At 53.8% G+C, this 27,539-nt stretch overlaps 1 protein-coding gene across 1 annotated transcript; it reads right to left on the reverse strand.

The window, feature by feature from the left end:
- Window positions 1-2,150: 2,150 nt before the first annotated feature.
- CCDC43 (coiled-coil domain containing 43) lies at window positions 2,151-11,785 on the reverse strand. Its single transcript, XM_030232578.2, has 5 exons — window positions 11,457-11,785; window positions 7,834-7,921; window positions 5,563-5,698; window positions 4,907-4,962; window positions 2,151-3,565 (listed from the first exon to the last, which is right to left on the reverse strand). Exons 1-5 carry the CDS (start codon window positions 11,685-11,687, stop codon window positions 3,378-3,380), a joined length of 699 nt encoding a protein of 232 aa, XP_030088438.1. The 5' UTR covers window positions 11,688-11,785; the 3' UTR covers window positions 2,151-3,377.
- Between the last annotated feature and the right edge of the window lie 15,754 nt (window positions 11,786-27,539).

Below are 27,539 nucleotides of genomic sequence, written 5' to 3' on the forward strand. Positions count from 1 at the left end.
TTTCTTAAAGTTACTAGTTTGGTTTGAAATTTGATTGTCAGCTTCTAGACTTCTTAGTTCCCTTCTGCATTTGGGCAGCTCCCAGCACTGGTGTTTGCTTGCAGCTCTCAGTCTTTAGGAGCAGGAGTGATGGATTCACCAGCACCCAATGCTGGTGCTCGGGACAGAGTGGCCCTGGGAAACCCACTTTAACAGTGGGTTAAAGTTACTGAGCTGACCATGCCTGCACACCCTGGTACCCACATGGCTCTGTCCTTCCTGCTGCTGGGAATGCTGATATGCAGAAGGGGTGATGGCATTAGATAAATTGGCATTAGATGATGTGCAGAAACGACTGAGAAAGGCTCAGCGGAAGGTGGGGTGTGATCACGGCAACGACAGGAATGCTGCCGGGTGAGAGGGGCAGAACAGGCACAGCTTCCTAACAGCCACTGCACTGGGGGTTGTTCCGTTTGACCCAGGCTGTGTTGATGCTAAAGCAAAACTGACTGTGCTGACTGGAGTTGTCTATAAGAAATAAATTCATTTTTGTTGAAGAGCTTCTGTTCTGCAAGTGTGTTTCCAGGGCAGGCTCCTCAAGCCTGAACCGGTACCAGGGGGAAGCACTGAGTCTGTTATGGAACTGTGTTCAGGATAAAGCAGAGGGGAGGCTGAAATGCCTCTCTGGAGACAGCTGTGACCATAACATCAGACATGCCAAGGGACCCAGAGTAGGGAATGCTTCTTCCCTGCAAACGTCTCAGCTCCAAGCTCTGCACTGCCAGGGAAGGCTGATGCAGCAATTCTGTCATTGCACTGGGAATCTTAGGGGTGAGTCCAGAGTATTCCTGCTCTATAAATAACTCCGCGCTGTCAGTGCCAGCTGTGCACTGCTGACTGTCCTGAATGGAGCAGCAGTGGTTGGAGCTCTAGAAGCCAAGTTGCTGCCTGCCTGGGCACCTGATCCATGGCACAAACTGCTGGCATGGGAAGGGGTGGGCCCACAGTCCTGGGGGGCAGGGGCAGGACCATGGGGTGGGCAGAAGAGGCAGCCCTGCAGCCTCATGGGCTGGGAAGCATCAGCTAACTTTGAGTTTCCAACACCAGTGGTGCTGCTCCTGGCCACAGTTCCACTCTGCCCAAGGACAGCTGCTGGAAGCCACAGGGCTGGACTTGCCCTTGCTCCTGATCCCTGTCCCTCACAGGGCCTTGGTTTAGCCAGAGACATAACAGCCCGGGCCAGCCCTGTGCCTGGCTGGGGACAGTGGTGCCTGTAGAGGGATCTGCGGGGCTGTGGGAGCCAGTTCCCACCGTGTGTCTGACTGTGCCCTTCTTGCATCCATGCAGACTCCCATGGATGTGCACACACAGAATGGTGTAGCCTGTTGCTCTGGACAGGCTCTGGAGCATAGCAGTGGGCAGAATGGGCTCAGGGCCTCCTCCCCTGAAGAGGTGAATGCTGCCCTTCCCTGGACCCTCACAACCAAAGGTCTCAGGAGGCCTCGACAGGCTTAGGTGGGCCATGCCATGCAGATAGGCAGCTCCAGCCCTCAGCTTGCAATTTCCTTGGAAGCCAGGGGCTGGGCAGTTCAGTGCCAGGTCACAGAGCTCTGGGAAAAGCCACTTCAGCTGACAAGGATGGGCAGCAGCTGCTGCCACAGCAAGTGGGATGCCAGCAGGAGGTGAGCTCACCTGTGGTGCCAGCCTCCTGAGCCCTGCAGGTGGCCAGGGCTGCCTCGGGCAGAGCCAGTGCCTCGCCCAGCCTCAGTCCAGGGCTGGTGCACAGGGCTCCAGGGCATGAGGATGTGAGAGCTGACCCATGGAGCTGGGGCTGAGTGACACCCCCTCCCTCAAGAGCTGCCCTCTGCCCTGTTCCACCACAGTCCCACACCCTGGCAGCTGCCTGAGCCACCTGAAATACCAACCAGGAACCAGCACAGTGCACCAGGCCAGGCTGGGAAGAGAGCCCTGGCGAGCAGCACAGCTGGGTCAGCTCCCAGGAAAGAGGGCACCACAGCCCTGAGAAACAAGGCATGAATGAAGCTGCATCTGCACCAAGGCAGCAACAGGCAAGCCTTCAGAAATGCTGCTGCCGGGCATGGGGCCAGCAAGGACACAGGACACACCACTGGCACTGCCATCATGAATGGCAACATCACTCAGGAACCAACTTTTTGGCCAATCAAGATTTATTATTCAAGTCCAAAGATAAAGCAGCTGGAGATTCACACACACACAGCAGCAGCCTGAGGGGGAGGCCTGGCCCTGGAGTCAGAGCGTTGCTGAAAGCGGCGCTGAGCACCCTGGGAGTGCAGGAGCACAGGAGCTCAGCACAGGTCACCTCACAGCAAACACCTGGAGCATGCTGCAGCACAGAGCCCAGGCACACCCGTTGCTCCCACAGCCCCTCCTTCCCCCTCAGTTCACAGGATTAGTGTTCTCCTTCCCCAGCAGGCAACACCATCACAAAAAGGCTGGAGCAGCAGGGACGAGCCCTTTGGGGGGAGGAGGAGCATTCAGGAGGAGCACTGCAGGGGGGAGGAGGAGCATTCAGGAGGAGCACTGCAGTTCCTGATGGCAGCTGTGCTCAATGGGCAGTGACCCCAGTGCATCCCTGGCTCACCCTGCTTGTTCCAAACCAGCTTCAGACCTTCACCCTGGCAACAGCTGTGGAAATAACAGTCCATGTTCACGTCACAGAACATCAGGGAGCACCATTTTCCACTCTCGGGAGTCCTAAAACTGTCTTAGGAGTTTGGTTTGCTGCTGCTGAGGCCAATGCTCCTGCCCGGGTGGTGTTTCCCTCACTCACAGTTCACAGATGATGCAGTCACATCACTGCAGCTCAGCTCCATTTCACACATCCCACTCTTCTGCTGCAGCCCAGCACTGCCCTGTGCCCAGCTCAGCTCCAGTCTTGCTCCCCAGCCTGAGCAGGGCTGGAGTATTGGCCTCAGGGATTTGCAAAGACATTTTTCAAGGCTTCTGTCAATGAACTCCTGTGTGCCCCGGGGCAGCGTGTCCTGCCTCAGCTCAAACCACAGCCAGTGCAAGGGCTGCTCCAACACTATGCTCTGCTCCCAGGTGGTCAGAAGTAAAAATGGATCAATTTAACAAGACAGACATAATCACTTCACCCTTCTTTGGTACAGACACTGGCCACGAGCACTGACCGGGACACTGATACTACAAGCACAGGGCACACTGAGTCCAGGAGCTGCTCAGAGATTCTGTTCTGCTATGTAACAAAACAAAAACAACAACAAAAAAAAAAAAAAAAAGGCACCACTTTCCAAGAACTGCTCCCAGCCACGTGCCTGGAATTCTTGCTGCTTTTTAAACACACACCGTATTCAGAATCAATTTTATCCTTTGAGAGTCCAACTGGAAATCACCAGCTACCGCTTCCGCTCGCCTTTCTGTGTTCGTTTCTTCTCCTTCTCCTTCCGCTCCTGCTTGGCCAGCTTGTCCTTCTCCCTCTGCAGTTTATCCTGCTCTTTCTTCTTCTGGAACTCATCCCGCAGCAGCTCCCGCTCCAGCTTCCTGGCATTCAGCACATCCTCCACGTTGGTGTTTCGGAACAGCGCTAAGGGGGCAGGCTAAGGGCCGGCAATGCTCTGGCTGAGGGCACCTGAGACAGTGCCTTGGCACATGGGAGGTTTGTTCTACTTCCCCCCTCACCTTCTGACTCCCTACTTCCTCACCAGGCAGGTGAGGAAGTAGGGAGAATGAGGAATGGAATGGAATTGGGGAATGAGGAATGCAGAAAGGAGAAAGAATCTCTGGTTGCTTTTCCAGAAAGAAAAGTCAGGTTGAAAAAACATCCACTCCTAGAGAAGGAAGGGTCTGGAGCACAAGTTGGATGAGGAGTGGCAGAAAGAGCTGGAAAGGGGCTCAGCCTGGAGAAAAGGAGGCTCAGGGGGGACCTTCTCACTCTCCACAGTCCCTGACAGGAGGGTGCAGCCAGATGGGGGTCAGGCTCTGCTCGCAGAGAACAGGGATGGGGCAAGAGGAAACAGCCTCAAGTTATGCCAGGAGAGGTTTAGGTTGGATATTGGAAAAACTACTTCATGGAAAGGGTAGTCAGGCATTGGCACTTGGGGACAAGGGTTACTGGTGGCCTTGGCAGTGATGGGGGAATGGTTGGAATCAAGCCCAGAGGACTTTTTTACTTTTCCAACCTTGGTGATTCTGTTTTTTTCCTAGAAAAAAGAGGTTGCCTACTGGTTCTTAAGACTGATGTGTAAAAATACATGTCAAACCTCTACAAACCTGAAAGGAAGCAAACACCCAGGGCACAGCCTCGAGTGGGTTCACTGCAGGTGTGTGACATGTCTGAACACATACATACATGTACATACATGTGTGTATGTGCAGACAGACAGGTACACACATGTCCCTAATGTAGGGACAAGAATAACTTAGGTTTCATATTTAATTATGTGATAAAACCTGCTTTTATCTTAAATTTGCCAGCTGGGAGCTCAAGGATGGTCCCAATTCTGAGACAGACACAGGCCCCTTGCTCCTGCCCACACTGAGTGTTCAGCTGCACCACGGCCTGCCAAGCTTCATTCCTGACAATTTCCCTCTCTGGACACCAGTTAACATTAACCTGATGTTCTGGGAGCACTGTCCTCATCAATAAGCATGTTCTGTGAAGCTGTAAAAAGGTGGAAGAGGGAAAGAGGGGAGGAGAAGGAAATGCATGGCAGGGTTGGTGTGAGTGCTGCACACTGAGCACACGGACTGTTACTGGCACTGTGAGCAAGGTCAGGGAACACAGAGAGAAAAAACAATCCCCAAGCTTAAAAGGTCCCTACAGAAACAGGGAGACCAGCACAGGGATAGAAGGATGGGAAACTCACCATGGAGGCTGCCTGCCTGCCTGCCAAGCAGCCTGAGTCACCAGGAATTCAAAGGATACATTTTTCTGATCCAATATTTACAGCTGTCGTCAATCCATCCTGTTCATCCCCACCAGTGAGAGAATTAAGGAAACACAGACATCAGTAATGATCTTGTGCCTCTCTACAGCCACACTTCACTTAAATAACAACCTTATAAAGCCAGGAAGAAGCAGCTGGACTCTCACAGACCAGGTATGCACAGCTTCCACCCTCAGCTCCTGCTGCTCCAGGGCCAGATGCAGTTGCCCACAATTCACTCTGCTGAGCAGGGAAGAGCTCATTCTTCAGCACCATGAAGAGTTAACTTCTAACCCTCCCACTCCAAACACTCTCTCTGTAAAGGATTATTTCAGCAGATTTCTCCTGGGAAAGCAAGAGAGATCAGCACCAGCTGATGGGGGCATTCATTGCTCTCCTGCCACACACCTGGGCTGGGCAAAGAGCCACAGCCACGTGCTGCTGGGGACAAACACCCTCCCAGGAGCATCTGCTCACAGCCCTCCACAAACAGGAGCTCCCATGCTTTGTCCATGGCAGTTATTTTATTGAAGGAGGACTGAAAAGCTTCCCCAGCTCTCCCCAGCAGACCCTGCAGAGCTGGGAAGGCATTGTGTGAGGAGGTTTAGAGCAGCTGATGTCCCTCAGAGCCCCCAGCAGTGCAGGAAAAGGATATTCCTCCTCGTCAGTCACATTGGCATACTGGGCCAGGAGCGCAGCCTTCCTCTGCTTCTCCTCCTGGGACACCTCCTTGGGCTTCACCACTATCCTGGCCTGCTTCTCCATCATGCTGGCAATGGCCTGGACCTCATCTGGCAGGAGAGGAGTGACAGTGTCAGCCCAGGGCACAGACAAGGCCACCGAGGCCCTGGTGTCACTCACTGCCTGCTCCCTCAGCAGCTCCACCCAGAGGGAGATGTCTCACCCCAAAACACCCCTGAGCTTTTCCCAAGGGCACCAGTGGTGCTGTCAAAGCCAGCTGCTTTGGGGAATTCCAGCTGGGATCTGGGAGAGATGAAGCTGCTGAGGAGCCACTACGGGGCTGGCTAGGGCCAGCATGGGGCTGACACGCTGAGGTGGCAGGTGATGGCACCGTGTGCTTCTCTTGGAGTGGAATTCCCTGGGCTGCACCCAGCCACCACCAGACAGTTATTCCTGGAGCAGACATTGTTATTCCTGGGGTAAGGGAAGTTTCACAGTGAAACTGGAATCAGTCAGGCTCTGGCTAATGAAAATCCATTTGACTCCAAATCACATTCTCTTCTGCTTCAAAGCAGCTTAATAAGTTTATTTAATATGTACTTAACCCCCATCAAAGAGAAAATTCTGAGAACCTGAAGTGAGGGATCAGTTCCATGCTCTCCCTTTCTTTTCAACCAAGAGAAACCAACAGCTGATTTACCTTTTAACACTGAAATTCCACTGCCCATTTCCTAAAATGGCATCTGGGTTTCGACATCAGTTTTTTTTCAGTCTGTTAATCACTTATCCTCAGGACTGTTATTCTGAGTGGATACACACCTCAGTGGGGATTTATCCTTTTATGGAACCCCTGTGATATAATTTCACCCTGGAATTCCATGAATCCAGACACACTGTGCTGCCTTTTTATAACAAGAAAAATCCCTGTGGGTGAGCACTATCAGGAGCAGGAGGAGCCCAGCAGCAGCTCCAACAATCCCAGTCACTTCTTCAAGAGGAATTTATTTTATTTAATGCATGGAACAGCATTAACTTCTCCCTATCCCCAGCCAAAGGCAAGGTGAGGCCAAGAGCAGAATTCCAGGATTTCTGGGGAAAGCCACTGAGCTGCTGAGTGGTGGAGCTGCTGTGTTCATGCAGGGGGGAGGCAGAGGGGATGCTGGGGCTGATGCAGTGACCAGGGACTCGCTGCCAGAGCCATTCCTGGGTGACACCAGGCACTGACAATGAGCTGTTTGCAACCAGAGGCAACAAGAAAATGCAAAACCAACAAAAAGCAGGATTTAGACCAAAGGGACATTCCATTGTCAGGATCTCCTGTCAGGTCTGTGCCACTGCAATGTCACTGATCCGTGCTTGAACCACAAATCCTCCCAGCTCACAGCCCCACTGCACAAGGGACCAGGACAAACCTCCCCACACATGGACAGGGCCAGTCTTGGCTCCCAGCTGAGGACAAGGGATGGATTCAGGGAAGGGACACAGGCACAGTGGGGCTGGGGAAGGAGCAGCCTCACAGAGCTTCCTCCAGCAAGCAGTTATGGCAAAAAAAAGGAGAGTTGTAAGGGAAAATGTTGGAAGAGGAAATAGAGATGTGAGTGGGGTGAGCATCAGCAGCAGGGACAGCCCAGGGGGGTTGGGGCACTGCAGTTGGACAAAACAGCTGCTTTCCAGACTGCCAGAGACAGAAGCAGCACAGGTTTCTGTACCATAATAGCTGCAGTGCCAGCACTGAGCAGAGACAGTGCTGGACATGCTGGGAAAAGAGGTTTCTGAAAAAACCACAGAATGGTTAGGCTGGACCTTAATGACCACTTCATCAGAAAAAAAAATCCTGTAGGAAAAAAAAAAACACACACAAAAAAAACCACACACACACACACACACAAAAACCCCAAACTAAACAAAAACCAACCACAAACAAACAAACAACCACCACAAAAACCCCCAAAAACAACAACAGAAGACCAAAAACCCCACAAATAAGAAGAAAACCAAAAAACAACCACTCTTCCCTTACAGGATGATGAACCCAAAGAGCAGCAAATGCTGGGGCGGCCCAAAGTGAAGCTGCTCATCCCCATGCCAGATGAAAGAGTAACTGAGCAGCAATGGAGTGAGAGGCAGGTCAGACCTGCAGCCATGGGGCAGCACTGGTTTAATTAAACCATTGGTTTAATTGGTTCCCCTTGAGGTGAGGCCCTGCAGGTCACACCCCACTGAGGACCAGGGCACAGCACTCTACCTTCTTTCTCCTCCTTGGAATCAACGACCTGGGAGTCAGACCACCTCTCCACAACCTCCCTGCACACATCATTCAAGAGATCTTCTTCCTAGAAAGGGAAAAGAGATTCCTCAGATTTGGAACAGAGTTGGCTGCTTCAAACAAGCACCAGTCACCTCGGGATTTCTAGCTGGTCAGAGTGATTCTGAGATACCTTAGAAAAATCTCTTTTCTTAGCTCAGTGATCGAAGAAGGAGTCAGAGCTTTTCATTTCTTGGTTTCAAGGTTGTTTATTGTATCTTAGCTATAATTTTTTTTTTTTTTGTCTAGACAAGGTCTGCTCAGCAAGACAGTCAGAGGCACTCTGCCTCCCCTGGGGCAGTGTTATCTTCTTATTCTAAAAACTACGTGTACAATATTTACAATTACTTTCCAGTATCTATCACCTATGTTAGACAGTGAGCTTCTACTCTAAACCAGTCTATAAGTGCCAACATCACAGCAGAAGATGGAGGCTAAAAAGGAGAAAGGCTGGACATGCCCAGATTTTTCTATCTTGCCTCTTGAATCCTCATTCTAAAAACTTCAAAAAATCTGGTTTTCACTCTGTGATAAATTCTACTTAAACTTTTGTGGCTTGTAACCTTTCATATAAAGGTTGGTAATTGTTTTTTCTAAGGGCTGAATCAAAGGCACAGAAGTCTTGGGCTCTGTGCCAAGGTCTCTGAGCTTTCTGACAGGGTTTCACATCCTCCAGGGCAGCCAGAGGAATTTTTTGGTTTCTTACACAGTCACACAAGAAAAGCAGCAGCTACAAAGGATCTGCAAACCCAGCAGTCAGCTCAGGAACAGTTTTTCACCCCAATTCTGCCTGTTAAACACACACAGGACTCTGGTTTCCCTGGGATGCCTGGTCACTGTGCACATGGACACTGACACACATGGGTTCCACAAGGGTGGCTGTGCAGGTACAGAGAGCCATGAGGCCATTGGGGGGGTCTCGGCTCCCCAAGCCTCCTGCCCTGCATCCTCTCTCTTCCTGAGCAAGGCCACAGGGAAGTGACTCAGTGCTACCTCCACACCAAGCCCATGGAATGGAATAAATGACATGGGATAAATCACAGCTCAGGGCCAGTGCAGAGCTGGAACCCCTGTGCTGGTGCTGACAGACCATCACCTCCCACCTGCAGGGACATCCTGGTCCCCCTTGACCTGCCTGGAACATCAACCACCACTTAGAAGTGGCAGTGGGACACATCCCTCTGCTCTGGCAGGGGCTCCTCCAGGGGCTGCAGGAGAATCTCTGCTCCCACGTGGATCTCCAGGGGCTGCAGGAGAATCTCTGCTCCCACGTGGATCTCCGGTGGCTGCAGGAGAATCTCTGCTCCCACGTGGATCTCCAGGGGCTGCAGGAGAATCTCTGCTCCCACGTGGATCTCCGGTGGCTGCAGGAGAATCTCTGCTCCCATGTGGATCTCCGGTGGCTGCAGGAGAATCTCTGCTCCCATGTGGATCTCCAGGGGCTGCAGGAGAATCTCTGCTCCCACACAGATCTCCAGGGGCTGCAGGAGAATATCTGCTCCCACACAGATCTCCTGGGGCTGCACTGCTGCCTCACCATGGTCCCACCACAGAATCTCAGGGCAATCCCTGCTGTGATGCCTGGAGCAGCTCCTGACCCTGCAGAGCTCTCACAGCTCCTCACTCCTCTCTCCAGCTGTGCTCCTGTAGGTGTTTTTTCCCCCTGCTTAAATTTGTTATCAAAAGGTGCTGAATGTCTTGGAGCCCACTGGCATTTGCTCCATTTTGTTGAGAGCCAACACCACTGATGGGGGTCACAGAGCTCAGGGGCCACCACCAAATGTTTCCAAACAAACAAGAAATGATGTTGGTTTGGCATTCAGTAAATACAGAAAAAAATCAACCATGGAAAATACAGTGAGGTGGATTCTGTCTCGTTTAAAGAGAAGAACTGGACAGAAATAGAACTCAATTTTAAGTTTCTTGATTAGGAATGGTAGAAAATCATTAGTGCAAGACATGATCAGGACTGAGGAACCACGGACATGACAGCAGATGTCATTTCAGATGTCACCTTATTTTAATAGTGTTTTGAAATACAAACAAGTGAACAAAAAAAAAATCCCCTGTAATTTGTGTGTGGAGCTAGGAGAAAGAGTTGGCACGAAAACCCCCAAATTCACCAAATAAAACACTTTCAAAAGTCAGTACAGAAATAAGCACATAGTCTAAAAATAAAGAAACAAAAAAGACATTTAAAAAGAACGGACTACAAAGAGTAATTACAAAGTCTGAGGGTTCAAGAGACAAAAATGTTTTACAGGAATGGTAGAAAAATCAAAGTGAGCCAGAAACTGCAAATGAGGCTCTGGACTGGAAGGACCCCACAGCTGCTCAGTCCTGGCAGCAGCAGCACAGAAGGGAACTGAGCACTGAGCAGAAAAGGGGAAACAGCAGAAAACTGGAATATCAAGAAAGGGGAATATTCCAGCCAGCACTGCTCAGCCAAGACACACTTCCCAGGCCTGGAGAGGGCCAGGCAAAGCAATGGGGATGGAATGAAGTCTGGTAATTACAGGGAGGTTAATTAACCTCGACTGCTGCAGAGCAGCACTTTGCAAAGACATCTGGCTCCATCCCTCAGGAGGCACCGTTTGCTTCTCAGGCTCTTTTAGGCTCCAAGTTGTGCTGCCACGGCTGAAGGAGCTCCCTGCTGTGCCCCAGGGTGGGGAGGGGCCAGGGACGGCGGGAGAGGGTGCTCTGGCTTTTAGGAAACCCTAAAAGTGGGATGGCACAGTGTACAGAAGAAATGGTGTCATACCTGTGATGACAAACAGCTGATTGCACCCTCCCAGTCCCTCTGGGTTTTGTGCTCCCACACTGATATTTTGGGAGGAAATGAGCGACAGCCACTGAGCAGACAGTTCCCAATAGGAGCACTACTCATGATTTAACCTTCTACACTATGAAACATCAATTTTTGAAACACAGACACTGTAAAAATCATACAAGGAGGACTGTCCAAGAGAAATCCCTCCCTGCGCTCTCCTGGCTCGGAGGAACCCGGCAGGAGCAGAGGCAAGCGCTGCCCACCCACGGCTGTTCCTGTCCGTCCCAGCCCCAGCGGGATCCGGTTCCTGACAGACAGCGCGGGTGTGAGGCACCAGAGCACCGCCCCAGCCTCCTCCAGAGCATTTACCATGAAAAGTCACCTCTCGATGCCCACCTGGCACTGCCAGACCGCCCAGCTCGGGGTGAACCCTGAGCGCTGCACACAAACCAGGGGGATCCCCGCGAACAGCCCCTTCCACAGAGCTCCCACCAGCCCGAGCCTGGCACAACGCCCCCAAAAAAGCACCGAAAACCCCGCAAGGCTCGCGGGTGGGGGCAGAAAAAGCCCCTGGATGTGATGTCCTCCCACTCCAGGGGTAACCCGCTCCGGGAAGGGGCTGATGCACCCAGGACTGCGGGGAGCCGCCCCGCCCGTCCTCCCCCGGACCAACGGAGCCCGGGAAGGCCGCAGCCCCTCGGGGGGCTGCAGCGGAGCCCCGGCGCGCTCCTCGGCACGGGGCGGACGGCGACACCCCGCTGGCCCGGGGCCGCGGAGCGACCCCCGCCCTTACCAGGCAGGCGGCCAGGACGGCCCGCAGCGCCTCCAGCCGCTCCTCGTCGCTCTCCTCCTCTCGCAGCAGCCCCTCGATGTAGGCGCCGTACACGGCGCGGTCCAGCCCCAGCGCATCCAGCCGCGCTGCGAGCCATGCTGGGAAGGGCGGCGGCTCCGGGAGCAGGATGGGGGCCGGGATCGGGATCGCCATCGCCACCGGGGCCGCGCCCGCCCCGCCGGGCGCCGCCATCTTGGGCCTGCAGAGGGAGAGGACGGCGGCCGCGGCGGGACAAAGTTGTGGCGCAGGCGGGGGCGGAGGGAGCGTGGTCGGCGTTGGTGCGGCCGTCCCCGGACGGGAGCGGCGGGGCTTGGCGGGCAGCCCGGTGTGCTCGGTGTGCCCCGTGTGCGCCCCGCGCCACCTGCGCCCCTGGCACAGCCTCTCCTTCCCCCGGAGAGCGGCTTCGCCAGGAGCAGCGTGTCCCTGCGCGGCCGCCGTGCGGGGCGGGGCGGGCGGCGGAATTTAAACACGGACAAGCGGCGGGCTCCCGGCGGCTCCGGGCCGTGCTGGGCAGGGCCATGGCCGGCACGGCCTCCCCTCGGCCCCTCCGCGGACAGTCCTTCTACCTGGACCTACCGAGCGGCCGCAGTGCCCGGGACCTGGCGGAGGCCATCGGGCGGCTCGGCGGGGTGAGCGCGAGCCGGGGCCGTGAGGGGCTGGGGATGACCCGGGACTGCTGGGTCCCTGCCAGTGCGGGTGGTCTGGGGGATGTCTTGGGGCGGCCTCGCCCCTTTTCTGACTCTGCTCATTTTTTTAATGTTTCTTAATTTTCTTGTTTTTCCGGTGGGCCGGTTCCCTCCCCGGCTCCCCCGCAGCCGGAGCCCTGTGGGGCTGGTGGAGGTCGCCCCTGTCCCCACGCTCCGGCCCTCGGGGGTCCCCGGGCTTGGGACCGGCCCTTCCCTCCCGACACTCCCGGTGTTCTGGTCCTTCCCTTCCAACGGTGTGCTGGCCTTTCCCTCCCACCGTTCCAGGTGTTCCAAGTCCGACCAGTGCTGGAAGGACTGGTGTGTGTATGGGTTTCTGCTTCCCAACTGCCCTGTTGTCTGTGGAGCTGCTTGCCCAGTTGTTCCCTTTCTCCTTTATTTTTTCTAAAACTGGTTATGTTCCTATGGGGACAGAGCCTCTTTCCCTCCCAACATTCCAGGTGTTCTGGCCTTTCCCTCCCAACATTCCAGGTCCAGCCGGTGCTGGTGACCACCATGAGAGCAGCTCCCAGGGGTGGGGAGCAGCTCCCTGGCCATGGAAGTGCTTCCAGTGGTGGTCACTTGGTCCTGGGAACTCTTCCCAAGGGCTGGCAACTGCCTGCAGCTCCTGGGGGCACCTCCCAGAGGTGAGAACTGGTTGTGGGGTGATGGGTGCCCCATCAGCCAGTGATAAAAGGTTCCCTGACACATTTTCCAGGTGGTTGTTACTGGTGCGTGGTTCCCTCTCATTGCTGGCAACAGCCTGGGGCAGTTTAATTTTTTGGGGAAGTTGTGGGACTTCCAGATGGAGTTCAACATATGGTAAAGCAGGGAAATGCCAGCCATGGTTCTTATCATGGAGTGGTGTACTTTTCTCATGATTTTCCCAGAAAAGCCATCTGTACCCTTTTCCCTGGGAGGCTGTTATTTGGGTGGATCCCTGGGGCATCCTTCATGGCCTCCAGGCTTCCTTGCTGCTGATATTCCTCATCAATTCCTTATCTCCTGTCCCACAACCCTTCAAAAAGTAGCATCACCCCAGTCCCTCAAGCTGGAGCTGAGCATGGGGCTGTACCTGTTGTTCATCTTTCAGCCTCCTTATTGCTCTTGTGCACAGTTTGGTTCTAGCAGTTGCTGCAATTTGTTTTCAAGCTTTTTAATCTCTCTGAGGTGATCATCTCATGTAACCTCAAAATTTAAATCCTACAATGTACACACTTACTATTATTGCTGTTAGTAATGAAGGAATGGGATTATTTTGGGATTGAGAATGATTTATTGTTTAGATAAATATTAGTTTTAGAGGCTGTGATATTTTAAAGGAGTAAGTTGTTGGTTATAGTTCAAGAGTAGTTATAAGTTTTTGTTACAAGACAATATATATTTTTTTAACTAATAGACAGATGTTACAAGGTTTATTTTGCTTTTTTGACTTATCTTTACTTAATTTTGTTGTACTGTGAATACTTTTGTCTAATGGGCTTCTGTTTTACATGTACGCATATGCTTTTATTGTATCTTCTAAACTCTTAGCTTGTTCTATACAACTATACCTCTACATTATAAACTTTTCACTATCTTATTAATATAGTTTATCACTTACTTAATACATATTCTTACTTACAACTATAGCAACATAAGTTTATGATTTTTCTGCTTAATGTCTGTGTATTGTATTTTGATATTAATCTAAACTTCTTCTAAGGCTGTAGATCAAATCCTTCAGTGTTTGTGGAAGTTTCTGGTTTTCTGATTCCTACACACACTGTGGAAAATCTGTTCATTCTTGCTGATGCTGTGTCCCTTCAGCCCTGAGCAGGTGTTGGCTGCACAACACGTGGGGAAGGTGACTTGCACTGTTTTCCCCTTCGTGAATGGCACCTTTGTCCTGAACTTGCTGGTTTCTCTCTGCCCTCCCCCAGATGTGCCACCCACTCCTGAGACATCTCTTTCCCAGCTGGGCATCCTCAAGTGTAGGAACCCCATGCTCCCAGCAGACAGCTACTTCTCTAGACAGCTGCTCTGTTACTTGGAAGTCATTTTAGACTTTGACCATCCTTCTGCTCCTATCACACACCATCCTGGCCCTCCCTCTCTGAAATGAGGTCCTCTGGCAGTGGAGCTCTCATTCCTCTGGATTCTGTGGGGATACCCCACAGCCACTGACTGTGAGGCAGCAATATCTGGGCCCAAGTTCTGTGTGTAGCTCAGGACATCCTGTGGCCTTGGGCTTGCATGTGGCTGGTGACACTCAGGACATCCTGTGGCCTTGAACTTGGCATGGGGCTGGTGATACTCCAGAGTGTTGTTTGGATGGGGAGGTTGTGATTTCCTCTCTTCTGTGCCTGCAGCACAGCCTGCAGTGACCCTTGTGGCACTTCACACCCACTTGGTGGTTTGGGAATCTCCCCCTACAGGGATTCTGCAATGGAGCAGAACCAGCTTGTTCAGCAGCTGTGATTTTGGGCTGCCCAGATTTATCTTTACCTTCCTGAAGGATTCACACCTGGGCCCTGTGACCCTCTGCCTCCTGCACAGATTCTGAGAAACCAAGTCATTTTTGGCTTACAATACCATTAGTGTCCCAACTTTTGGGTTTCCACCTCCTCACTGTGCACAGCTGTGTGTATGTGTTTCATCTCTCTGTTCCCTCCTGCCCCATTGTCTGTGGACCTGCTTGCCCAGTTGTTCACTTTTTCCTTTATTTTTCTAAAACTGGTTTTGCTCTCTTGAGGACAGAGCTCCTCCGGTGTGATCTGTGATGTCCAGGTCGTTTTCCTCAAATGCTGGGTTTTTTTTTGAAAGCAGTGTGTGAGGAGTAGGTGGTGGTGACAGAGTCCTGGATGTCTGGATCTGAATTTCTGGTGACTATTAGCAGTGAATCTCTAGGGCATCACAGAATCTCCTGGTCAGTATGGAATGAAAGAAGGAATGTGATTGCTGCCAGCAGCCCCTGCTTTGTGGGGGTTGAGCCAGGGGCAGCAGCTTTGTTCAGCAGGGCTGTGTCAGCTCAGGGTCAGGCACTTGCAGAGCTGCTCTGTTCTGTCTCTCTGCAGGTGACCGAAAGCTTCCTCAGCAAAGAAGTCACCTGTGTGGTGTCCAGCAACAGAGAGGCCAAGCGGGGCCAGGCCAGACCTCGGGAGGAGAAGCAGAACAGCCCAGCTGCAGAAGGCACAAAACCCACGAGCTCAGTGCCTGCTGTCCCCAAAGGAACCCCAACCAGAGCTCGCCAGAAGCCACCATACACTGTAAGAGCTACAAAGGTTTTGTCCCTGAGGGCTGGGGAGCAGCCCTCTGGGGACAAAAATCTGGGGCCAGTTTTGGAAGATGGAGTGTTCCTGCTCTGAGCAAATATTCTGTGTGGTTTTTTCCCTGCTCTGTTCCTGTTTCTCTGGCTGTCCTTATTCATACTCTGGTTCTTTGTGTCTGCCATCATTGTCTACTCAAACGTGCATGTCACAGCTTTGGGCTGTAATCAAGGAAATCTGGAATGGCAGGGGATGTGGAGGCCTTGGCTGGCTTCCTGAGGGAACAGGCAGAGGTGTGGTGAGAAAAGCCAGAGAAATATAGACATGGAAAACTATTGTAGACCCTGGGTACTCACAGACACAGGGCAAGGCCCCTGTACCCTGGGAGGAGATCCATGAGGGCCTCCTGCAGGAAGGGGCTTCTCCTGGTCCCATTTGCCTGTTGGAGCTGGGCTTTCTGCTCACAAATGCTCGTGGCCAAATTCCAACCTCCCACCTTGAATGTGGTGTCTGCTGGAAGCTGTGACTGGGGAAAGGCAGCTGCCCCAGTCCAGGCCTGGGGAATCTCTGCGAGCTGGAGCTGAACCACCTGCAGTGGGAAACCTGAGCTGCAGAGGTTTCTCCCAGTTGTCCCCTGTCCTGGCTCCCAGCACTGTCCCTTGTCTTACAAAGAGCTGAACCAATCTGCTGAGACTGTTGGCCCAGTTCCCAGGATGTTCCTAACCCTGGCCCCTAACCCCAGCATGTTGAGATGCCTGGAGAACAGGCGGCTCAGGGGGACCTGATCTGTCTACAACTCCCTGATAGGAGGTTGTAGCCAGATGCGGCTTGGTCACTTCTCCTGGGTAACAAATGACAGGACAAGAGGAAACAGCCTCAAGTTATGCTGGGCAGGTTTAGATTGGATGTTAGGGAAGACTCCTTCATGGAAGGGGTTGTCCAACTGTGGCACAGCTGCCCAGGGCAGTGGTGGAGTCCCCATGCCTGCAGGGATTTAAAAACTCTGTGGATGTGGCACGTGGGGACATGGTTCAGTGGTGACCTTGGCTATGCTGGGGAGGAGTTGGACTTGATGACCTTCCACAGCTTTTCCAGCCTGAACAGTTCCATGATGCAGCAGGCAGTTTCCAAGCTAAATTGCTGCTCCCTCCTGGCTCTTTCTGAAGCCTTCATTTCCCTGCTGGTCGATAATTCCAAGCCTTAGCTGGTGCTGGTGGTGCAGTTGAGTGGTCCTCTCTGCAGTTTGCATTCTCTGAAAGGCTCTCTGCACTGGCAGAGATGAGCCCAGCAGCGTGTGGGGATCCCCAGGGATTGTTGCTCTCCAGCTCTTTGGGGATCCCCAGGGATTGTTGCTCTCCAGCTCTTTGGGGATCCCCAGGGATTGTTGCTCTCCAGCTCTTTGGGGATCCCCAGGGATTGTTGCTCTCCAGCTCTTTGGGGATCCCCAGGGATTGTTGCTCTCCAGCTCTTTGGGGATCCCCAGGGATTGTTGCTCTCCAGCTCTTTGGGGATCCCCAGGGATTGTTGCTCTCCAGCTCTTTGCCATAACCTGTTCATGTCTCCTCTCTCCACAGGCACTGCTGAGCCGGGGGAAGGAGCTGCTGAACAAGGCCATGAAGAACCAGGTGAGCAGCCTTGGATGGGCTCTGCTGGGGCTGGGTGTGCTCAAAGCTCTGCTGAGCAGAGCAGAACCAGTGCCAGCCTTCCTGCAGAGCCCTTGCCCTGCTGACAGAGCAGATCCTGGGGCTGGGAAAGGCACAAAGCAGTTGCTTGTGGCTTGCAGAATGTTGTGCAGTGCTCCTGGTCACTGCTGGTTCTGGAGCCTTGTCATCCAGAGCTGTACCTCTGAGGCCTGTCCCAGCCATCTGGGTGCTCAACACAAGAGAATTACTAACACAAGGCTGTTGTTAGATGAATTTTTAGCCTAAGAAGAACTAAAGCAATGTAGCTGCGGCAAAAGGCTCCCCTGCAGTCACAAGTGACCAGATAAATCTCAGTGCCCACTTAGAGGCTCATGCTGTAGAAGGGATTAAACATCTGCCCAAGATGCTGATGTTAATTTGGGATGGATAAAGCATGAGCTCCATCCTTTACTGCTGTGCCCTGATTTCAGTAACAGCCACACTCTGTCAGTTGGGCAGCAGGAAGGGCTCTGAGCTCAGTTTCGAGCTGCACGTGGCTGTGCTTTGAGCTGGGCTTTGCCAAACCTCTCTGTACAGGACACCTGCAGTGGCAGCAGCATCCTCGCCAACGCTCGCCTGTGGGGAGTCCAGATCCTGCATGTGGATGGTATCCTTCACTGTGGGGGGCAAGAGGTTGCTGGTAATGAGGGGTTTTGGAGACAGGTGGAGCAGAAGTGATGTAAGAAGAGTAGAACAGAAGGAAGAAATTGCAAGCAAATATCCTGGAGTGATGCCATGCTGGCCAAGGCCAGGTCTGCCCTCAAACACCAGATTTGTGTGTACAGAATGTGCCACTGTCACATTTGCAGCAGCAAACACAGGGTACATTGTCATCTACTGAAGGTGGAACATTAGGAAATGTCAATATATTGGTCAGTACATCAATTTGTTCCAAAAAGACTGTCTTTACTAATTAAACTGGAAATACAATCATGATATAAGGGCAGGATTTGGTCCTAATTAAGGAAGTGCTGGTGTTTGAGGACCTGTTCTGGAAGGCACCTCCTGTCCCCATGATGGATGGGGAGGGGGTGATGGGAAAGGTAGATGGTGGAACTCTGATACTAATAATAGTCTGGAGTAAAAGGTTCCTGAGTGTCTGATGACAGTGACATACAGCTGTGGCTGAGCCTGTCTGGTTCATGTCCCTGGGCTCTGCTCAGCCTCTGGGGCTGCCAGACCTTGGGCTCTGCTCTTGTGTGCTGCACAGCTCCTGCCAGTGTCTCCTTCCTGCAGAGCCCCAGCAGCCTCCAGCTCTGCTAGAGAGCAAACAGAGGGGCTGTCCCTCAAAATGTTCTCTTGGCTTCATCTTGGACTATTTTCTGGGGGAGATGCTCTGCCAGGAGCTGCAGGCTCCAGCTTTTCCCAATGCCATGGGGGGTGGGCTGCAGTCTGAGGGGAACAGCTCCCTTCCCTGGCTCGGCTTTGGCTCTTTGACATCCCACTTGCACAGAAATGTTGTCCTATGCCCAGCAGCTGCTGCGAGCCATCTCAGGAGCAAGGAAGCAGTGCCAGAAGACAGAGGTAACAACTTACCTGCAGCCAATTTCAGCAGTTCAGGGTTTGAACAATCCTTGTAGCAGCTTCAGTGCCAGTGGGCCAGTCAGGGGGATGCTGGATCCAGTCTGGTGCTTGTGTTAGTGATGAAGATAAAAAAAAATCAAAGAATTTTTTATTTTGATAAAGTTGGGAGTAAGCCCAGGTGAGAATAAGGCAGCTGTTGCTAAATATTAGCATTCACAGCACAGCTAATGCTGACTCTGACCATAAGTGTTATGGTTTAACCCCAGATGGCAACTCAGCCCCGCACAGCCACCCTCTGGGATCCCTCTGGGATGGGGAGAGGACTGGGAGAGAAAAAGTGAGAAAGCTCATGAATTGAGATAGAGGTGATTTAGTATGGAAAGCAAAAACCACACACACTAGCAAATCAAAGTGAGATGATGATGGCGTGGCTGGTACACTGGCTCACCAAAGGGTTGGTTAATGAATTGGAGAGGTCAGAGGGAAGGTGGGATGTAAGGACAGGGCATGGCAGCCTTTATGTTGAATTTCAGCTAACCCTGGGTAATTTGGGAGACAGAATGAGGGGAGGTGCTCTAGATGGTACGGGAGCTCTGAAGTGGTGGGTGAGGCTGCTGCTGCTCTGGGATCAGCAGATCCCATAACTGCAGCTCTCCTTGTGCTGCTCCCATGCTGAATGTGTCCCCTTTTTCTCTAGGTGAAGTGCCCTGCCACCAGATCCAAAATTCACAAAGGTAGGCCTGGAAGTTGTGCTACTGTTTATGCTCAGATGTGGAGCTGCTTGGAGAAGCCTCATTTAGAATTCGATCAAATACATCAAAGCCTTTGGCAATCCCAAAATATGCCAACTCTTTAGGTAGTTCCCCTTGAATGGGTTCTGTTACTCCCTGTTGGAGTCTGGCTGTAGCCTCCCAGGACAGCTGAGGACCTTTGATTTCACACTGTGTTTAAAAATCCTAAAAACCCTTTGCTGCCAGCTCCCAGAATCCCAAGGCACCTGAGAACAGTGCTGCTGCACATTGAATCCAGCAGCTTAAGGGAGGTTTTGAGGAATAATGCATCCTGCAGAGGAGAGAGTGTTCCTCCCAGCCCACTCACTTCTGTTGGGCTGAGATGTGCTGCTGAGACACCGATCTGGGGATGGCTCTGGCAGGGAGGAGGGAGGGGGAAACAGCCAGATTCTCATCTGCAATTAGACCAGAGCCAATTGTGGGGCTGAAATTGGCACTGGTGACGTCAGCTGGTCTGCGACTTGTTTGACTGCGTGCGTCGGTTTGGAGCAGACTCCAGCCTGGGTGGTGTGTGAGACACTTGGGAGTTATTTCCCACTTTGGGGTGAGGGGAGGGTGCTGAAGAAAGGCTCAAGAAGCTGTTGGATGTGGCAGATTGTGCCTGCAAGCTCTGAGATCTGTGCTGGGCACGCTGAGGTCTCGCAGTGGCATCGGAGCCATTTGTCACTGCTGGGATCACTCGCCCATCTGAGCTGGATCTGGGGCCTGCACGTGGCCTCTCTCTCAGAAGTGCTGAGCATTTGGCAGTGTTTGCATGGAAAAAACTTGATCCTGTACTGAAATAGCAGCTTCAGTGACGTAGCAGCACATTTGAGGCAAGCAGAGGGTAAGGCTGGTGAGGACAGGTGGGCTCAGCCTTTCTGGGGAAGGAGGGTGAAATATCTTTGGAAAAAATAGCATTGAGTGCTGGGATCACAAGAAAACAAAATTCCTCGCCCTTCAGAGGCCATGAGGGAGGCAGGAGAGGCTCGGTTTCAGGGTCAGGCAGATGCCTTTTGGGAACACCTTGGTGTTTTTTGTTTCTTAGCCAGATCAGGACTCAGGTTTCCAAGGTGAGTGTAATGTGAGTGGAACGTACCTGCAGGACAGGAGGGACCTTGGAACCTCCCCTCCCAGCCTGGCTCTGTAAACATTTTCCTTCAATGCACTGCTGAGACTCCTTTGCTCTGTTCTTGCTCTCCAAAGGAAGCAAAGCTGCTGTTTGCCCTCCTTGGGAACTGAGCAGAGGCCAGCTACTGCTCTTGAGTAGTGTCCTGGTGCCAGGCTTGGCTGGCAGCACCTTGGTCTGTGTCCAGCATCTCTTGCTGCTTTGACATCACCATCCTGGCCTGAGCCAGGGTGATGAGCCAGGTTCTGCACTTGAGGCAGGGTGAATGGAGGAAAAGGTGCTGGAAGTTGCAGAGCTCTGAGCCAGCACAGCAGCTGCTGCAGTTCCTGAATTCCTTCTCATACTCAGTGCCACATTGTGGGGGGGGGTTGTGTGACAATTCTTGGGGCTGGAGTAGGAAGGCTCAGGGTTAGGCCAGGGGCTGTGTGGCTGAGGAGGCATTAAAGATGTGAGGGGATGGCTGAATACTCTTTCAAAGGTGGAAATGTCCCATGGTTGGGCTGCCTGGGGTTTGCTCACTGCATACTTGGGCCGGGGCTGTTGTGGATCACCTTGTCTGTGCTTAGCCACCACTTGGCATTCACCAGTGCCAGAAGTTCTGATGCACTCAGCTCTGGAACCCAGTTCTGTTGGAGAATGAGTGACTAAGTAGGGAATTTGGCTAGGAAAACTAACCAGGTTTCTCTCTGGCAGGAAAATTGAAGCCCCCTTTTTTGAAAGTTGAAGACCAGAGCAGGTAAATGTCTCCTTTCTAAATATCCTACCCTAAAACATCAGGGTCTCTCCTTCCCTGGTTTCATTCCCAGGGACTGTTCTGCCCACGAGGCAGAGCCTGGCTTCTGTGCAGACCCTGTTCCACACTGGGAAGTCGATTCCCTCCTAGAGGGAGGCAGATGGAGTTTAGAGAAACAATCCAGGTGTCTTGTGTGTCAGGGAGAAAAAAGGTGTTAAACAAGACTTGACAGCAGTTCCCTTCCTTGCTCAGATTCCGTGTGTGATCCTCAGCAGGTCACTTAATCCACCCAAGCCCTCAGCAGTGAAGAGTGAGATTGAAGCACAGGAGGTCAGGGCCTGTAACTTGAGGACAGCCTTGGGCACAGGGGACCTGATCCCTCTGGTGTTTCTGAGGAGTCTGTAACTCTACCAGCATCCACGGGGCCAATTAATTATTCCAAAGGCAACATTGAAGGCATCTCAATTAAGAGTCAGATATTGGGGTTTCCATGCTGCATGCAATGAAGTGTGAGGGGAGACATGTGGCCTGGGCATCAAAACCCTCCTGTGCAGTGGGGTAGCTGGAAATACTGCACTGCCCTGCTCTGGGACAAAAGGTGGAATTTGGGCTGAGCAGGCAAACTTGCCTTCTATCCAAAACATGCCCCATTGGGGCTGTTACTGGGAACTGGGTTTAACACTTTAAATGAGTTAAATGAAGTGAGAATTTTATTCTCATGTGAAGTCAGAAATGGGAACTTTGGCACAGCCACGGGAGAGCACTGGGCAGCATCTCATCATGAATGAGGTGGCACAGCTCTGAAGCCTTGCCAACACTGCCATGAGTCTGATGTCCTGATCTGCTGCTTCCAGGCAATTCCGGCCCTTCCATCACCAGTTCCAAAGCTTTCCTGCCCTCAACTTCCTGGCACCCAAAAGCTCCAGCCCATTTGAGCCTCCGAAAAGCCTCTCCAATTCCTGCCAAGCCAGGTATGCTGCAGCTCCTTCTGTGCAAGTGTTTAACCCTGCTCCTGCTCACTGCTGGTTCCTGGGCTCTGGGAGCCACCAGCCTTTGGGTGTGGGCACAAGGAGCCCCGTGCTGGCCCTGCCAGGCAGGGTGACCCTGTGCTGTCCCTTGCAGGGGTGCTGAGGACTGTGCCCTGCACAGCGCCGGGGGGAAGAGCCCCCGCTCCACACATGTCACCGTGCCCAGGAAAAGGAGGGGGTTTTGTGAGTGCTGCCAAGAGACCTTTGAAGAGCTGCAGAAGGTAAAGGTTCCCCTGGGAGCTGGTTCCTTGCAAGAGTTGTGGGGAGCATTCAGAGGCTTTGTGAATCGTGTCATGCTCATTAGCACTAGGAGCTCCTTGGGGAGGAATTGCTGTATCCAGCAGGATCTGCCTCTGAGGTGGGAACGTGGTGTATCTGTGTGCCCAGACCAGCAGTTCAGAGCCCAGGGGGTTTGAAGGTTGGAGCACAACATGCTCCTCTCTTGGGGTGCAAGAGCCTCAGGGATCATCCTATTCCATGAGGTGAAGAGGCTGTTCCATGGCAGCCATGGGACACAGGCATGTTGAAAAGGTGGGAGGAGGTTTATTAGGTGCCAGGCAAGGGGGCTTTCAGAGCCCAGCTGTTAGTGCCAGACAGTGGTGGTGGAGTCTATTTCCTGCTGCTGCGGAGGCTGTGGGCTGCTCTTGGATCCAGGCACAGCCTCCTCATCAGCAGGAGCAGGGAACAGGACACTCTGTGTGTTCCCAAACCTGGCAGACATTGCCTCTGTCCCTTTGCCCTCTGGTCTGTTAGGCTGTGGGAAGTGCCTGTTACTGCAAATTCCCCTCCTGGCAAAGCTTTGAATGTTGTTAAAGGGCCTCCTCCACCTTCCAGCATCTCCAGAGCCCCCAGCACCAGAGGTTTGCCAGGGACAGCTCCCAGTACATCCCCGTGGATCGTGTCATCTCCCAGCTCACCAACAGCTTCATGGAGTGGTCAGCCAAGTAAGTCTGGGGATCTGGGAACTCCTGGAGCCCAAAGGCAGCAGGGTGCACATGGCACGTCCATGAAATGGGGTCCCTGTGCCTGGGGATCAGAGGCAGGACCAACTTGGCACCTGCTGGCCAAAGCTCAGGCAAACCATGGGAGATGTTCCTGCATTTCCATGGAGTTTCTCCTTCAGGGAACTCCCCATGGACTCCTAGTGCCTCCTAAACTAGAAAGGGCAGCTGGACCTACCTCTTCTGTCCCTGTGTCTGACACAAACCCTGCTGCTCTGTAGGCCCCCCGTGCCTGGGCACTGGGCTGAGGAGGCTGAGATCACTTGTGCTGCCTATCTCTGCCAGCAGCAGAGTCATTCTGAGCCTCACCAGGCTAAAACTGCTTCCCTGCTCCTGAGCAAGGGCTGCAAACACCCTGCCCTGCAGGAGAGGCCTTGTCTCCCTGGGGGGAATGTTGCTGGGGCTGGGTGAGCATTAACTGATGGTTCCTCCCAGGGTGCCCTGGTCCTGCCTGGCAGATGAACGTGTAGTGCCTCAAGCACACAGCACTGGAGGAATGAAGCTGCTGTCAGCAGAGCTGGGAAAGGAAGGGGAGCAGCCTGAGCAGGATGCTGTGGAACTGATAACAGATACAGAGCTGGATCATGGCCTGAAGACCCAGGGACATTCCCCCTGCCTGCCCAGGGACAGGGTCAGGGATGCCAGAGGAGGAAGGGGCTTGTCAAAGCACAGCTCTCTGCAGCTGCCAAGGGGAGCAGGGCTCAGCAGAGGGGTCTGTGCTGCCCATGGTACCATGAGGGAGGCTGGGCTGGGGGCTTCAGCTTTAGGGTTGGCTCCTGAGCGGGGCTGGGAGCCTCGTGCAGCACCCACTCCTGTCAGAGAGGCAATGGCTTCTTCATGTGAGCCTGATACACAGCCTGGGTCTGTCAGCCACCCTCCCCGAGCACAGCCTGCCTCCAGGAAGCGCCAGCTGTGCTCCAGACACAGCTCCCAGGTGGGAAAGAGGCCCAGGCTGGAGCTGGGTTCTGGCCTCTCCCCCCTGGGTGAGCAGATGGAGCCCATGGGTGGTGGGATGGGGGCACAGGGTGCAGGGCAGGTGTCTGAGCCAGCCCTGCCTGCTGTGGGGGGGGATGGCAGCCTGCCCCTGGGCACAGAGCTCTCCAGCAGACCTCACAGCTCCCTTGCTTTGGATCTGTGCCGTTGTGAGAGCCCTGGGGACCCTGTATCCCATCCAGGATCCCCGGGAGCCGTGGCTGCAGGTTTGGATGCTGGGGAGGCAGCTGTAGCCAGCACTGTCAGCAAGCATGGCCGGAGCAGGGACAGATCCCAAGGGAAGCAGCACAGAGGGGACAGTGACAACACACCCGGTGATGGGAACTGCCCTGCTCTGGAGAGCACAGCGAGCAGGACCAGCTGCCCTGCTGGCTACCTGCCCTCTCCCACACTGCCTGTGGCTGCAGCCAGATGTTGCTGCTTGCTCCGTGTCAGGGCAGCAGAAGAAGCAGCCCCTGGAGCTCCTAGCGTGCCCGGGCAGGGCAGCCCCGGCCTCCTCCCGCCTGCTCCCCAGAGCCCCGAGGCTGCTCCGGGCTGCAGCAGGAGCTCCTCGGGGTCAGGCTGGGATGTGCAGCTGCTCCCCAGGCACTCGGGTGTCCAGGGCCGCAGGATTCCAGCTGTGAACGGGGACTTGCTGCAGCAGCCCCACGGCAGGGTGAGGGACAGCGGGTACGAGTCTCAGCTCTGCTCCGTGCTCAGGGAGGCGGAGCTGGCCTGGGCCGCCCGGGAGGACAAGAGCTGCAGGAACTGCTGCACAGAGACCCGAGGAGCCTCTTTCCCCATACTTGGAACGTTGTTTGGCAGCTAAAGCCACCTCCAGGCTGCTCTCTGGAGCCTCAGTGGGAGCTGAGGAGAGGCTGGGATGGGATTTACCAAGGCACCCTCCGTGTCAGGACCAGGAGGCACATCCAAGAGTGAGGTCAGCACTGGCAGCCTGGGCAGTTCTCCTGGTGGGAATTGATGGGGATGCAGTGGCTTCCCTGTCCTTGGCTGTGATCTTCCCTCCTCTCTGCTGGCCACGTTTACAGCCAGCAGATTCCTCTAATTCCTTACAAGACTCATCACTGACACAGTGGTGCCTCTGGAAGTCTGTCCAACAGCTGTGTGCTCCTTACTCTTCCAGAGGGAGAGCTGTTCCTCCTCTCACATTATCCCCAGAGCTTCAAAGACTTGTGAGAGGAGGGTCATGGGGAAGAGATTTGTGCTCTTGATGTGGTCTGGGTGTTGTCTTTGCATATTTTCAGGTGGTTTTAACTTGTTTGGGATTTTTTTTACAAACTTTTGAACTTTGAAATAAAATGGAGGGATGAGATTCTGCTCTGCCTTACTGTGGGTGGAATGTGGCTGGGGACAGGAGCAGAGCAGTAGGGATTGGGTGGAGGAAGCTTTGTTGGAAGGGGTCTGTGGGCAATGGGCACCACCATGAAGGGGGCACAGCAGTTTGTGCAGCCCCACAACATCACCCCATCTGTGGTTTGCCAGAGGAGTGTGGCCAGCAGGCCCTGGGAAGCTCTTGTACCCAGTGCAGGGGTGGCATCCAGCAAGGAGGGGTGTGGAGAACCTGGAGAGCAGCTGGTAAGAGCCTGTTCACCTCTCCTGGGTGTGGGACTGAAGGATGGAGGTCAAGACTGGGCTGGGCTGGCTCAGAGGATGTTCTGGAGTGTTTAAAGCAGCCTCGGAGGATGCTCTGGAGTGTTTAAAGCAGCCTGTGGCTTCCTGAAGGGCAGTTCCAAAAAGAATGGAGCCAGCCCTTCTGTGGTGCCAGGTGTCAAGCTGCTTCTAGGTGTGGGTTGGGAAAAGAAAAGGCTCAGGGTGGGACAGCCCTGGGCCAAGCACCCAGAGGAGTGGGGTCTGTCTGTCCTTGGAGATGTTCAGTTCTTGAGTAAAGGACAACTCCTTCCTTCACTCCAGGCTCAAAGGCAGGGCTTGGAGTGGGATCATGTAGTGGGAGCAGGGACTTGGGACACACGAGGCTTCAGAGGCTCGTCCTGAGCTGAATCCTTCTCCAGTGCAACATCCAAACTAGTTCTTTACCTGCTGCAGCCCCTGTCACAAAGGGCTGATCAAACCTTTGGCAGGAGCTGAACCCTGCTGGGCTCAGGGTTCTGCCATGGAGCTGTTCCTGCAGCCTTCCTGGCCCAGCAGGAAGGTGATCTCTGGAGAGGGGCTTGGAGCACCAACCAGCCCCTGGCCTGGTGGGCTCAGCCTGCTGGAGGGAGTGCCCAGCTCGATGTCCCTCAGACAGCAAAGAGGGTGCCCTGGGGACAGGGGAATGGCCCCTCCAGGCCCTTGGCCTGTGTGACCAGAGCTCCAAGTGACCCCTGTGGAGACTGGAGTACCTCATGGTAGTGAGCTGACCTGGGAGATCAGCAGTTGTCTTTCACCAAGCCTGGCCCTTCCAAGGAGGGGAGAGACCCCCATGTGCCTTCTGCCCCCTCCTTGTGCTGACCAGTGACTTACACCATGGAGTCCCTGCTCTGGGGGACTGAAGCAGCTGCTTCGTGGCTGCCTGGGGACCCTGTATGCCTTGAGTCAGATGTTCAGGCTGGGGACAGAGAATCTTGGAATGGTTTGGGTTGGAGGAGACTTAAAGATTGTCCAGTTCCACCCCCCTACCCAGGGCAGGGACACCTTCCACTGGGACAGCTGTTCCCTGGTACCGGGTGTAGATCCACCCTGCTGAGCACCTCTTTGTCACTGTGGTGCTGAGGAGCACCAGAAGGGCACTGGGAGGGACTGTCTCCATCAGGCTGGCAGCCTCAGAGCTCCTGAGGGGCCAAGCAGGTGTTGGATCATCTCTGCTGCACCTGATGCTGCAGTTCCTCCCCTCGCTGCATGGAGGAAGAGGAAGGTCCAAGGTCAGCAGGTCCAGTTTGGAAGCCCTGCCTGCCCCATGCTGATCTGCCTGGAAAGGACCATTTGCCAGCCAGGGACCCCCTGAGTGTGGCTGAGAAGGTCCTGGAGCCTCTCTTGTGCAGCTGCCTCTCAGCTTTCAGTTCCTGATGGCTCTGCCAGCACTGGGGATAACAGGCTGAGCTGCAGAGGGACTTAGAGCCATAACAAAAAATGGGCCAAAAAGGTCCAAAAAAGTTGTCCTGGAGGAGGGTGAGGGATGTGAACTGAGAGTTCAGCCCCATGTCCCCACTGCTGTGGGCACCAGCACTCCCTGGCTCCAGCACCATCCCCTTGGCACAGCTGGGCTGCCACAGCCAGCGCCAGCTGTGGCACCAGGCAGGGGCTCAGTTCCAGCTGG

This window comes from Serinus canaria, chromosome 27 (assembly GCF_022539315.1).
Source record: "Serinus canaria isolate serCan28SL12 chromosome 27, serCan2020, whole genome shotgun sequence".
Lineage (NCBI taxonomy): Eukaryota > Metazoa > Chordata > Aves > Passeriformes > Fringillidae > Serinus > Serinus canaria.